We start from the raw sequence: 13,679 nt of genomic DNA, 5'->3' as shown, positions 1-13,679 counted from the left end.
ATCTTATGAAATCGCTCATTACCAGATCAACAGGTTTGTTTTAATTAAGTGTGTTTTACACGGTCATATTGCTACCCGTTGCCCTAGTTCTTTACCAACGCATAGTAAACCATATGACGATTCTAATAGCAACATTAAAGAAATAAAATTAGTGCACAATTATAACGAGATTTACAAAAAGGTTGTTGAAAGTAAACGGATTTTCTTAATCTTCTTCTTAAATCATATATCGTTACGGGAATTCAAATGAAGCTCTCTACGACGAAATGTACTGACGGTAAACGCTATACTGTCATGTACTATCCTAAAAGGCTCTTCCTAATAAGCCGAGGTGTGGTAGATTTTAATCTGGAAATATATAACATTATAGGTTAGCGCATACTGAACAACAAATAGTAATTCTTTGTTTTTGGTTCTACTTTATTTTTGACCGACAGGTCAGGACCAACATACTCTTGCAAGCTGCATAGTGCACACACACTCACCCATTCCAATTTATTTAAGATGTTTGTGTTTGTATAAATTGACTACAATTTATTTATAATAATATTATAATGCAAAAGTAACTTTGTATTTCACGATTAAACTACTGAACTGAATTTGATGAAATTTGGTAAGAAGACAGCTTGAAGTCGATGAAAGGATATAAATATTTTTTAAGTCTAACACATGACGCCCAATCTCTCAAACGGTAATAACTAGTGCTGCTGAGGTTATCACAAAAACTAGATGACTTATAGTCGGGGCCCTTTATACTTAGTAATTAAAGCAGTGGCCAATGACAGATACAGGATCAGGAGCATAATAATAAAATATATATATAACATTGTTGTTTTAATCTTTAATAACTACTAAAACGAAAGGCAATGCTTTTCGTTTAAGAAGATTTAAGAACTCAAATATTTTTAAAAATATATCCAAACTTATAGGCTTTTGGTATTATACATATATTTTCAGGATAGGAAAAATCATCCTTCCAAATGAATGTGCGATTTAAAATTATGAAACGAATACTTCTCTTGTGAGCTAATAATACGTATGCAGAAAATTAGCACAAAAATATAATCAACCATTTTCTTCATTTCCTCTCACATAAATATTGTCTCTCGGCTATAAATTTGGGATATTTTTTACTTTTCAAGCAAATACGAAATAAACATGGTATTAGTACTACAGTGGATTTCATTTATTACGACCTTGGTTGTAGCGACCATTCGTCTATAGCGACGTTAAATCTAAGTCCCTTGAATTAAAGCATACTATAGTATGTACAAACATATGGCTATAGCGACTTTGGATGTAACGTCGAGTTCGGACGTAGCGACTGTTTTTATTGAATAGTTTGTAATAAAATCAGATGTTGCGACCGGAGTCGACCAACAAAGACACAAAAGAGCTTTCTTATCTTTTGTTTACATCCACACAGATGGTCAGCAATCTTTACTTATTGTTTATAGATATTAGCTAGGTAATTAGGTAGGTAAGCGTGTACGTTTCCGAGTTAAAATAGTTTAGTTACAAATTGATATTCTGAGTAGCAACTGTGTATAATAAACTTTTGAATGGCTCCTAGACGCACGTTCACTGTTAAAGAAAAGGCGGAAATCGTTTCAAAATTGAAAAATGGTGCAAACAATGCTGATTTGTGCAAAGAATACAAAGTTTCGCATTCAGCAATATCTACGATGTGGAAAAACCGTGATAAAATATTAGAGTGCTTTGAGTCCAAATCCATAAAAATCTGTTAAAAGTCTGTATCTTTTTGCCTTTGCCTGTAACGACATCCGGATGTAACGACGAAATAACAGTAGTCCCTTCATCGTCGTTATACCCGAAATCCACTGTATTTTGTAAAAATAAAAAAATCTATCCGCTTATATATTCGGCTGCCTACATCAGAGCTATAAATCGCTAAGTTATAAGATAAGTTAGAACATACAAATATATAGGTAAATATTAAAAAATGCAACATGGGCAGTTTGTATATAATTTATTGTTTATTCATTACAGTAATTTTGTACAATGTTGTCTGCGCTCAAAAAAATAAAATGCAATATGTATTTTTTTTTGCCTTATTTAAACGTTACAGGATTGTTATTTAAATATATATATATATATATATATAGACTGACAATACTAACATGCACTGTTTAATATTATTTAATTTAACATTTTTATATATAATTTTGGGATGAAAACAAATGAATAATTATGGCGATACAGAAAATAGTTTAAAAAGGTCAACAATTTCATTATTGCACTTAATTCTTTTGAACGACAAACGATAGTAAAGGTAAAGTTAAATTTATCAAGTTTTTGCGATGTTTTCACACAAAGAAAACTTACACAAGAAATTTACTTTAATTAAGTTACAATTCTAAATAGTATCAATAACTGCCTAATTTTTTAAATGCACACCAACCTGGCAGTGACGATTTATTATTAGGTCAAACCTTAATTGAAATGCAATAAAAAATTATTATTTGAAATATTTTTGTGAACTGGAATATGTTAAGATTAGTGTACGAGTTAAAAACTGAATTTTATTTATTTGTAAAAATTACTATTTAGACCAGACACTTTTAAATACTTGCAGTACAAAATAATCATAAAACAAGATTAGCTAAATAAATGATTTAATGTAAATGATAAAATATTATATTGTGCTATTTTGTTGTTCATTAACAAGTAAGTCCTGTCATAATTGTTCTAATGCTAGATTGCGATTTTTAAAAAAAATATACAAATTATAGACTATGTCAAATAATCTGTCAATTTTGTTTTAAATTCCACATCCTAGCATGTGCCATTTTCAAGGCAAGAGCAATTAATACTTTACATAAACATGCATGATATTAAAATGCCCCATAAAAAGTCAAAGTAGAAATTTTTCGTTGTTTTATTTTTTGTGTATATTTTTTTAAGGATTTTTTTATTTTTTTGTATTTTTTTTAAATATATATTTTCGCTTTTTGTTTTTTTATACAATTTTTTAAAATTAATATCTTTTGAGACACTATTATATATAAACAGTTTTCTTAGAGAATATTCATTTTTTATATTATTTATTGTACTTTTAATATTCAGCGCGGCAAAGTGCCTCTTACATAAAATCAATATAAAACTTATTTTAACAATGCTTATATAATTGCCAGGCGAAAATGTCTAATGCATGGGGTAAGAAGCGTTTAGAGGGCTGTAGAGTTAAAAAAAAATTAAAAGCATTAAATAAATGTAAGTACATACTTTTAGATTTACAATTAATTATCGGAAAAAGCAAATGTATAATACTCTATATTAAATTTAGGATTTTATTTATTTATAACTCATGGTTTAAAAAAAGATAAAATATTTATATAAAACAATATTTCATCTAGTCTGTATAACTGTCTGACTGTTTCAACGCGGTTGGTGTACATCTTAACAACATTTCATAAAGAATTCCTATATGCTAAGATATAACAATTGTACAATCTTTTCGTTTATTTTAAAGATATGCCTCACTTATAATTAACCTCAATATAGGAATTCTGAGGTGGAAGCCTATATAAGTGACTATATTAATGTCAAAAATGTAGCTTAGTTGGCTTAGCTTTATGTATACTGTAAGGCAACACAACAAATTAGCACCATAACTTTCGTTACATTACTTCTAGCTATCTTTTTAACATTAAAAAACATGCATTTTGCGGAATTTACGAAAAGTAGCACCCTTTTTTGATAAAATGACTGAATGTTTTAACTGCTACAAGATGGCTGCAATATTAGTTATGTGACAATATCTAAATAATATTTTGATGGTAATGGAATGTTTTCTCAAGGTCTTGAACATATTTGAACGTATCCAAAGAAGCAATTTTTTGAATATCGATATTTAAAGAATGATACAGCCCTACGCAACGCGATGTTATACAAATTCAACACACCGATGCACCGCCAAGCTTAAAACTAAACACAGATTATACATAAAGTTCAAAGGTTTTTTTTTCGCTATTTACTCTTTACTCGCCATATGTATACTATTTACATAAACTCAATCGTAAAACATTTTAATATTTTTTGTTTCTCTCCATCCTCACTATACACATAATAAATAACTTATAAATAAACAATATAAATATTAAAAACGAATAGGACGCATGGACGCAGCACCGTTTTATTATATATACATGTATATAAAATGTCATTGGGAAATGCATTTGCAGTTATTGTCTCAAAACAACTAGCGTGTTGTGTTTATTAGCCGTTAACGAATCGATCAGTCGTGTTGAATACAATCAACAAGAGACAAAGTTTTTAGTATGGTATCATTTTCAGTTATTTGTGAACTCTATAATTTTGTAACTAATATTTCTTTATAAGTATTTAAGGTTACTTCAGATTTAAGCTCTAACTTATGAGTAAATTGTGATGGCCTTTTCAAATAAATATGGCCGTTCCTATCCCTATTTCACTGGACCACATGACACTATGGGGTTCAAACATATTTTCATAGTGGCATCTGTTTATGTATAAATAAATATAAAATATGGTACTATTTAACAATATCGACTTAACATTATTAGTGGCTAACATAGTGGAGATAACAGCAAGGTTAGGAACTAAATTTAGCTGTTGTTTTAATAACTAAGGACTTTTAATCGACTAGGTTTTATTAACATGTTATCACTGCGGCTAAACTTTCAGTCTAAATATGTACTTTAATGAAACATTTAAGTGATTATAGTATATATTTATTTAGAGTGTAATTTAGCTGCACTGATGTTATTATCTATGTTTCTGTTCCCGAGTACTAGCTTTTTGATGGGAGAGACTTGTACAATTATCTCGAATTTCTTCGAACACATGTCTAAGTACTATGCTATATCTATGTAATATTTACATGGGAATCAGTCGCATATCACAGCCCGTGAGGTTAATTATTTATTGTTTTGTTTTTACTGGCTCTATTTGGGACTGTATCCTATATTATTTATCATATAGCACTTACTAGAGTCATGCTTCAATATATATTTCACTATTTTTGTTTAAAAATATATCATATAAACACAGAAGATTTTGGTTCCTATCGCGTCTTTGTATAATCTAAGGCTCTCATTAAACGGCCTTTAGCTATATTTACATCCAAAGTCGCTCTAATCGCATCAGTCCTTATAGCATAATAAATACAGCCTCTATATCGATCACTGTTCCCTAATAATGGCACGAGAATTTTTAACATCACTTTGGTGTGGAGGAAACTTAGGGGAGTTAAGATAATTATGTTCCAGTTGCACAGCACTAGGTCACTTCCCAGAGGGCCGTGGGCCAGCCGCGCCCCGACACATTACACGCACGCCACGGCGCGCCACTACACGCACGGTCACTGCACGCACGACTCTGCACGCTGCTGCTCGCACGACTCTGCACGCTGCTGCACGCACGGCGCGGGCGCGCTCGGTATCATCGCTGCGGCCACGCGTCCTGCAGGCGCAGGCCGGCGCTCAGTCGCGCGTAGCTCTCGCGGAAAGTGGTTACTATTTTCTCGAAAGTCTCCGGGTCGTATACTGACCGAGCAGTGTTAGTTAAGTCGAATGGTTCTGAAAGAATGTTTTTATAGATATTGTAATGAAAAAATATATAAGGTGTTTGCGGCAGCTGTTTTGTATTTATAGATAATTGTAAATCATAGGAGGATCTTTCTTACTTGTTGCCGGAAATAAGAATAAAAAAAACTGCCATTATTGCAGACGAGATGTATCCCAGTGATTTGGAAGTAAGCTATCAATTACTTGGAAGCACACTTGAATAGTTATGTCACAGATTCAGAATGGATGTAATGTAAATATAATTTCATATAATGTACCAGTTCGGAAAGTAAATTCTAAGGAACCAGAATATAAAACCAGCAATAACTTAGTAGTCAACTACATGATAATTTGATACTATTCAAGGTGCTGTGGCTAAAGATGGCAATATTATTCGAGCGAAACGCAAATTGGAGCACTGACATATTATATCCCCTTCAAATAGTTTTAATGTAAAGTCACCGACCACAGGAATTCGACCAATATAATCTTCTTCGAGGGGGTGGTAATATCGCTAGAACACTGCATGCACCCGGACGCTTGTAGGGTTGATGACGGGACTGGTCACCGTGCCTGCCTAGTGCCAAAGAGCGCGCGTACCTTCCACACAGAGCAGTTTCCAGTGCGAGGGGTCGGCGTGCGGCGCCAGCGCGGCGCGCGCGCGGCACTCCCACACCGGCACGCGCCGCGCCGCGCGCACCGACACCGCCATCTGCTCGTACCTGCACAGACATCACACACATTACTCTGATCCCAATATAAGTAGCTAAGGCACTTGTGTTATGGAAAATCAGAAGCAAAGACGGAACCACAAACACCCAGATCCAAGACGACATAGAAAACTAATTAACTTTTTCTACATCGACTCGGCCGGGAATCGAACCCGGGACCTCGGAGTGGCGTACCCATGAAAGTGTACACACTACTCGACCACAGAGGTTGTAATTATCTGTCGTCAAATTCACTATTGACGTGCATGAGAGTACGAGAAGTGATCGATTAATTATTATTCTTCGGGACTCACTGAACTGAGTCAATTTCAATATAAAATATAAGTCATCTCAGTCGCTACTCGTAGTCATAGATCATATGGGACAAGAACGTGAACACTAACGGGAACTCCGCGTAGTACTTGAGCATTTGCAGGAAGAGCTCGGCGAGCGTGCAGCGGTTGTGCGGCCGCGGACGAGCCGCCTCGCCCGCGCGCGGGAGCACCGCCGGACTCGTGCCACCTGACCGCAAGCAAATTATAGAGGACGTCGCGTCGCGTCGATAATGGTGCGTACCGATCGAATGGGGATGTACTCACACTGCAGGAAGTGCAGCACCATGAGCGTGAGCGCGTAGGAGGAGAGCGTGCGTCGTCGCGCGTCGTTGATGCGGTGCGCGCGCGCCCACAGCTTCGTGATCGCCACGAGCGGCCGGACGCGCCAGTCCACTGATAAACGATTAACATGTGATAATTGATATGAAAACGACAAAACAACAATTTTTGTTTTGTTTTTTTATTCTGTACGATTTAATAGAATTTGTAATTATAGGCATAGATAACATTACACTAGATCAATTGAGAATAATTTAAAGTAAGAGTTACGATGTCAATACTTACACAGGATAGAGTTACACGTTATGGATAAAAAAAATGTTTAAGAACTAAGCGCACTCACTTCTAGAATAGCAATAGAGGAGATTTGTGTTTCGGATGCCAACCACATTGTTACAGTTCAAGTCGACTTGAAGTCCATTACGTTCGTCGCGAAACTTCAAAATTGGCACTTTGGCCTGGATCAATTCCGCACCTGTAAAAATATACAACATGATCAAACATCTCCGGTTGATCCGGATCCGGATCCACAGAAAAAAACGTATCTGTCTTGTCATAGTCGGATTATAACAGAAAACCAGTACTACTTTCTATGATTTAAAAGTGATATGTATAAGTATTTTTTCAACTTACCAGGATCAAAGCTTTTGATATAATTGAGAATATAGTTGAGATGTAACAGCGCATGCGCTCTCGGTTCCAAATCGGCTAAAGCACGTACGTACAGGCAAAGGTCCATATCTGACGAGTCTAAGCCGAAACCGGACATCGTTGATCCTACCACGTATAAGCCGTAGCGGGGGAATATTGACTGTTGAAGAAAAAATATTTTATTGTTAGTGATATAGACGTATCAGATACTATATTACATGTAATGGAAATTGTATACCTTAATAGTGATGTAAAGATATCTCCATAAATTCATTTTCTTTCGGAATGTCTCCTCCGTCTGCTGAGATTTAACGAATTTGTCCCAAATCTCCTGTGACAAAGTGTCCCATTTTGATCCTGCCGAGTTCATAAGCAACATATAATTTCTGACTTACTCTTTTTATTTTGACGGATACAAAGGCGAAAAAAGGGACACGTAGAAAAAAAAAACTTTTAAAGTGTAAAATTGAAAACAATACTTTAGTGAGTCTTTACGTATCCAAAAAGTTCACACGTATTTTTATATCTCAACTGTTCTTTTTTAAATCACTGTTTCCGTTTCTTCTATTGAAATGATAATTGTCGTGACCTCTAACATTTTGCTCACCTGGACCGGCGAACCAACCGATAACTTGTTAGTATTCTTATATATACTTGTTAGGATTATTTTGCTAAACAGCGAGACGTGTTTTGGAGGTCAACTTCTATACGAATTCTATTGAAAGTAATGTTCTCAAGTTGTTTTTATATAGTGACGAAATTTTCATTAATAAACAGTGATACTTTTACGATGACACTTACCGTTCAGGAGGTCATCCGGTGTAAATTTCACCTGGAATGGGTATGCCGCACTCAGATACCGCTCCGGTGCGATTCGACGCTGTCGCTGTTCACGCCGACCTCGGCCGCGCCACTCGCGGGAGACCGTACCAACTTCACGATCACGACTACCTTCACCTGAAATAGCTTCTTTGATTTTTAAATCGTCCTTTTATTTGTGACGATATGCAGTGTTATGATATTGACTAACATGGAAAAATCCTATCATGCCTAACATTTTGAATTTCATATTATATCAAAATCATTATTATTAAAAATAATCACACCGTACACAAGTATCACAATAAAGAATAAGACGCATTAAAATATCGTTTGTTCAAATGCAAAATTATTTTATCTCTATTTTATTTTATACTTGGTCATCTGACATTATCTTAAGCCTTTTCATTTTAGTGCAATGTTGGACGATTTAAAATAAGACCAAATCGACGAAGTAAGTATCCAGATATATGAATGATCACTAATCGTAGTTGTTCTAATAGTTACGAGTTGCATTTTACTAATTCAGTATGATTGTACGCAGCAATAGCAAACACTTTCTCATAGATTTTTAGTCAACTATGTTATTTACATTTATGGAATTAAAGCTGAGATATACATATGAATCATGGATTGCGAATGTAATATCTAATATTATAAATGCGAAAATGTCTAGCTGTCTGACTGTTATTCTTTAACAGCCATACCATTGAACCGAATTTATTCATGACACTTGACGACCAACCACCTAATCACGAGCGAAGTTGCTGACAACTATATCACATATTTTCATTAAAATTTTGGTTGCGAACAAATTTTCACTAGAAAAACAGAGTAAATTCGTAACATTGATATTTATATGATTACTATTAAAATAGTGATGATATTTAACAAAGATAAATTGATTGAAGTATCTGCTCTATAATGAAAGCTACGATCTGTATAAATGTTTACAAACAATATCAACAAACGTTGTTTTTTAATTTAAGCATTTTCTTGTTACGTATATTCTTAAGTACTTTGCTTCGGAAAACAAGCATCATTCACTTATATATTGCATCAGTCACATATATTTTAATGATACATTTGATAGCAATCTTCAGCCTTATGTTTCTATATATATTTTGTACTTTACGAGTATTTATGTATGTAAATTTCTTAATCGCAGCCAGGGAAAATGTGTTTATTTGTGTCCTTAGATATAACAAAGAAATTTTTTTTCAACGCTTCGTATATATTTTTTAAAATCACGTGTTTTTTTATCACATTTAAATATTGTTTTTATGCAATTAAATAATGTGTGTGTTTGTGTGTGTGTAAATTCTAAATAATTCCAAATGTGGCAAATTTTATACAATCTCTTAACTCCTAGTTTCCGCCATTAGGCAAGCCCATCTTTATCCAGAGTTCAGGGGTGCATTACCTCGCGTTACGGATGATGGTCAAATCTTGGGCGCTTGTTGCGTTTAAGAAGCGCTTATTCCAATTGCCGCTGGCCAATTGTATTAGATTTTTAAGCGTGTGCGTGAAACTGCGTATAATACGCACACTACTATATTTGAGACAATCGATATAAAGCATTGTGATGCTATTAAATTATTTATTCTGTGTATATTTTCTATGGGTTTTATTTTTTATAGTGTAGAAAATAGAATGACATACATACATATGAATCATACCAAATTGCTGAAATAAGTATAATATATTGGATATCATTTATATACTTTTGATATATTATTTTGAAAATAAATCGAAATTAAAATTGAAGCTTAATATTGGGTTTGGTTTACATAACTTTTTTTCTCAAAAATAACATAGAAATACTATTTTTTTTATCAATACATTGTAAAAAAGGCAACATATTATAATATATTTGTTTATGTAGTGCTTACAGAAATAATTTACACATTTTGATGGGTAGAACAGCGTTCAAATCACACTGAATTGTATTTTTTTGGAAACAATCAATTTTAACAAATAATATCAATAAATGTATTATTATTTTTTTAGCATTAGCAGCCCTTAAATGTCCCACTGCTGGGATCCTCTCCCTTTGAGGAGAAGGTTTGGAGCATCGAGCATCCAATGCGGGTTGGCGAAATATACATGTGGCAGAATTTCGTTGAAATTAGACACATGCAGGTTTCCTCACGATGTTTTCCTTCACCGCCGAGCACAAGATGGATTATAAACACATTTTAAGCACATGAAATTTCAGTGATGCCTGCCTGGGTTTGAACCCGAAATCATCGGTTAAGATGCACGCGTTCTAACCACTCAGGATACAAATGGTTAGTGTGAGTTATCTATCTTAAATAAATATTATGACGCTGACTTTTAGGTAAATATTTTCCAGAACTACAAAACTTATACAAATTTTATACGCATCTATTACAGTTTTAATAGGGTCTGCTTCAAAAATGACTAAACCAAACATTTTTTTCCTCGTCATTTTAAACTGTAGGTATCTTAAAGAAATATGCAACATATTAACGTACTATTTAGCCTATGTCTGTCAAATTTTAACTTTAAAATAAAATAGAATGAAAGTTCCGTATCAACCCGCTTAGTTTTTGCGCGAAATCGGAATAAACATACAAAACTTTAACACTTAAACTATACTAATATTATCAAGTATTAGTACGTGAAACGCATTCTCAGCCCCTAAGTTTGTTTTGAATTGAAAAAACTTTATGTATTAATTGTTATTAGTCTCTTTATTGAAGAATAAGTTATAAAATGTTACGGGACTAACCAATGGAGCGAAACAGTAACTATGAACTTTCATATACTATCATGACAAACTAATCCGGGCTGGGTTAGTTAGTAAGCGAAAACAAGGACAGGGGACTCGGTGACGCGGTGAATTCGGAAGCGGTTTCTTGTTGTTTAAAAATAATGTCAGCCATCAAATTGAATATGCTTTATGTGACATTTATTATTTTTAAGTTAATGTTTTTTTTTTGTTATTCCACATTTAAGTATTTATTTAGTTAAATAGATTAGTTGTGATTTCGTCATGAAAGACTGCGTACAACAGCTAGTACGGTTATTATACATTATCGTGACTATTTAAAACTTTACAGGCAATTACATAACAGTATTATTTACGCAGTGACGTAAATATTTACGTTGTACTTGTAAAAAATGCGACAAATTGAACGTCACTAGAAATATATTACGTCGTGACGAACGAGTTAAAGTTAACGACTTAAAGACTGGAACGAAAAACAATTTTATAATTTACTATAATAGTACACAGAAACAGTCTACTAAATCCGACGGACAATAATTGTTATTATTAATAAAATATTTTATACAATCTTGTTTCCATTAAACATCTCAAAGTATCAGCCTGTTATATACGGACCCCCCCCCCCCCTAGATCTAATCAAGCTCAGCAATCTGTATTATAATTAATTGTGATGCTAGGTGTTCATAAGAGAAGAGAAAGAAGGCTAGAGAGAGAGGACGGTAAGAGTTTACTTACGACATTCTCCTACACCCTCAAACTCGAAACATATTTATAACACGAATTATTAAAGAAATAATTAGGAGTTGTAATTTAAGAGTTTCAGTTCTGATCTGTCTACGGAGTTCAATCCCATTTTGAGTAAATAGTACTTAATAATTAAGTAAATATTTATACCAAATGTTAATAAATGTTGACATAGTAATATCACATAGACATACAATCAAAACATAGCTTTAAATAATAACCACATATCTCGGGGGGCGATTAGGTCAGCTAAGTTATGATTTTATAGATATTATTTGTTTCACATAATCAGACAGCATACTTGCTTATAATATAATATAATAATAAATAAGTTGCTATTTTCTTTTGATAATATTACATTATAAAAATATTCTCTTCTACAAGTAAACAAGCATAGTGTAATTAAGCTTGTTTACTTAGCTAGTAATATATTATATATATCAAAATATATTTAGTTTCATAAATGTAATTCTTTAAGTATAATTTAAATTTAACATTATGCGACACATAATCACCTTTTTAAAAGGTTGTTTAAAGGTATAAAATAGCAGATGTACTATGACTCAGAACACATAAATGCTACTTTGTACTAAATCCACAGTGTATTTAGTTCAAGTATAAATTTAATGTCCATACACTATAAATTTGAGAATTATAAAAATATAACTGACAAGTTTTGATACATATAATCATAATTGAAAAGATTTTGGTATATTATTTGTCACTTGTTTAAAATTAAACTAAATAACAGTGCTATATATTAAATGAGGGTATTTACTAAAATAATAACATTCTGCTATTCTAAGGAATATCTTATTATTTGAATGCACAATTTAACTGAAAGTAATTTATAGAAAATAAAAATCAACATACCTTTATCACTTGATTTATTTGAACCAGAAGCATTACTGGAAAGGCTGGAGTCATCAGAATCATACCCAAAAGCAGTGTTATCTGTCTTAGTAGGCTGGCGTTCCTTACGAGGTTGCCATCGCCTTGGCGTGCCGTGTCCAGGAGAGCCCCCTCCTCGAGAACCTAAGCCACCTATCACTTGCAGCATTTCTAGAGGATAATGCCGTGGAGTCTGTCGCTCTACGTGACCTGGTATCATGTATATTCCTGGACCTTCGAACCCACCGTTCCCATGATATACTATAGGTGCACCTTCATTCATATTGCCTCGACGTCTGCCGGCATAAAGAAAATAATTAATATAATTAATCTGGGCAGGCCACCCTTAAATCATATGATATTTCAGTACCAACCTTTGCTCCGATCGCTAAAATTGATGACGTCTATTATCTTCAATCGATTATTGTGTCATTATACACGTAATTTTTAAAGCGACGTCGAAATTTAATTTTCTTCTTATTTACTACACCACCGAAATTCGAGACGATCCGTCAAACGTCTTTTCTTGATATGTCGATGGCTGATGTCGCTAATAATATCGAAGATTGTTCAACGTGCTTGTCTCTGAGCTCCCTCTTTGCGAACAGATCGAGCATTTATTATTTCGACGCCGGCTATAATAAATCTACCCACGAATTCGAAAGTAAATCTATAAATTAATGAAAAAATCCGCCATGACTTAAGGAAGCAAAACTAGCGACATCTGACACCCGCCAGCGAAGTCTACACGTGATACACTTTTTTTTAAATTCAAAAACTGAGTTTCGACCTATTCCATTGTCTGCCAGCAATAAAAAACAATTTAAGTATTTTTTATAGCTATAAAAGCTATAAACATTATTAAGCGACACAAAACGAAAGAAAACCACGTTGAAATTTATCAATAAGCAGTATGGTGTAATATGTA

At 33.5% G+C, this 13,679-nt stretch overlaps 1 protein-coding gene and 1 long non-coding RNA gene across 4 annotated transcripts; both read right to left on the bottom strand.

Moving 5' to 3' along the window:
- Positions 1 to 1,346, bottom strand: LOC125067873. The gene is made up of 4 exons (XR_007119747.1): positions 1,172 to 1,346; positions 850 to 851; positions 446 to 454; positions 1 to 14 (listed from the first exon to the last, which is right to left on the bottom strand). It is a non-coding gene; the product is annotated as an uncharacterized LOC125067873 (long non-coding RNA).
- A 785-nt stretch (positions 1,347 to 2,131) lies between these two features.
- LOC125067725 (poly(A) RNA polymerase gld-2 homolog A-like) lies at positions 2,132 to 13,462 on the bottom strand. Of its 3 annotated transcripts, XM_047676457.1 has the most exons (11): positions 13,126 to 13,462; positions 12,734 to 13,047; positions 8,344 to 8,508; positions 7,781 to 7,899; positions 7,525 to 7,702; positions 7,235 to 7,366; positions 6,877 to 7,005; positions 6,682 to 6,799; positions 6,265 to 6,289; positions 6,168 to 6,220; positions 2,132 to 5,579 (listed from the first exon to the last, which is right to left on the bottom strand). In XM_047676457.1, exons 2-11 carry the CDS (start codon positions 13,032 to 13,034, stop codon positions 5,561 to 5,563), a joined length of 1,239 nt encoding a protein of 412 aa, XP_047532413.1. In that variant the 5' UTR covers positions 13,035 to 13,047; positions 13,126 to 13,462; the 3' UTR covers positions 2,132 to 5,560. The 3 variants fall into 3 exon arrangements, with proteins under 3 accessions (XP_047532413.1, XP_047532411.1, XP_047532412.1); XM_047676455.1 differs by having other exon boundaries at positions 6,168 to 6,289; XM_047676456.1 differs by having other exon boundaries at positions 6,168 to 6,289; positions 8,344 to 8,499; positions 13,126 to 13,461.
- Positions 13,463 to 13,679: the final 217 nt, after the last annotated feature.

This window comes from Vanessa atalanta, chromosome 12 (assembly GCF_905147765.1).
Source record: "Vanessa atalanta chromosome 12, ilVanAtal1.2, whole genome shotgun sequence".
NCBI classification, from domain to species: Eukaryota; Metazoa; Arthropoda; class Insecta; order Lepidoptera; family Nymphalidae; genus Vanessa; species Vanessa atalanta.
This window is presented reverse-complemented; position numbering and strand designations above follow the sequence as displayed.

What these genes read in the sequence shown, in the direction of transcription:
- LOC125067725 (XM_047676455.1), bottom strand. Translation starts at nt 13,034, where the DNA reads ATGAATGAAGGTGCACCTATAGTATATCATGGGAACGGTGGGTTCGAA. An exon ending in ACCGGATGACCTCCTGAACG is followed by an intron (nt 7,900 to 8,343) that starts GTAAGTGTCATC and finishes TGAACTCGGCAG; the next exon opens with GATCAAAATGGGACACTTTG. An exon ending in GGTGCTGCACTTCCTGCAGT is followed by an intron (nt 6,800 to 6,876) that starts GTGAGTACATCC and finishes GCTTGCGGTCAG; the next exon opens with GTGGCACGAGTCCGGCGGTG.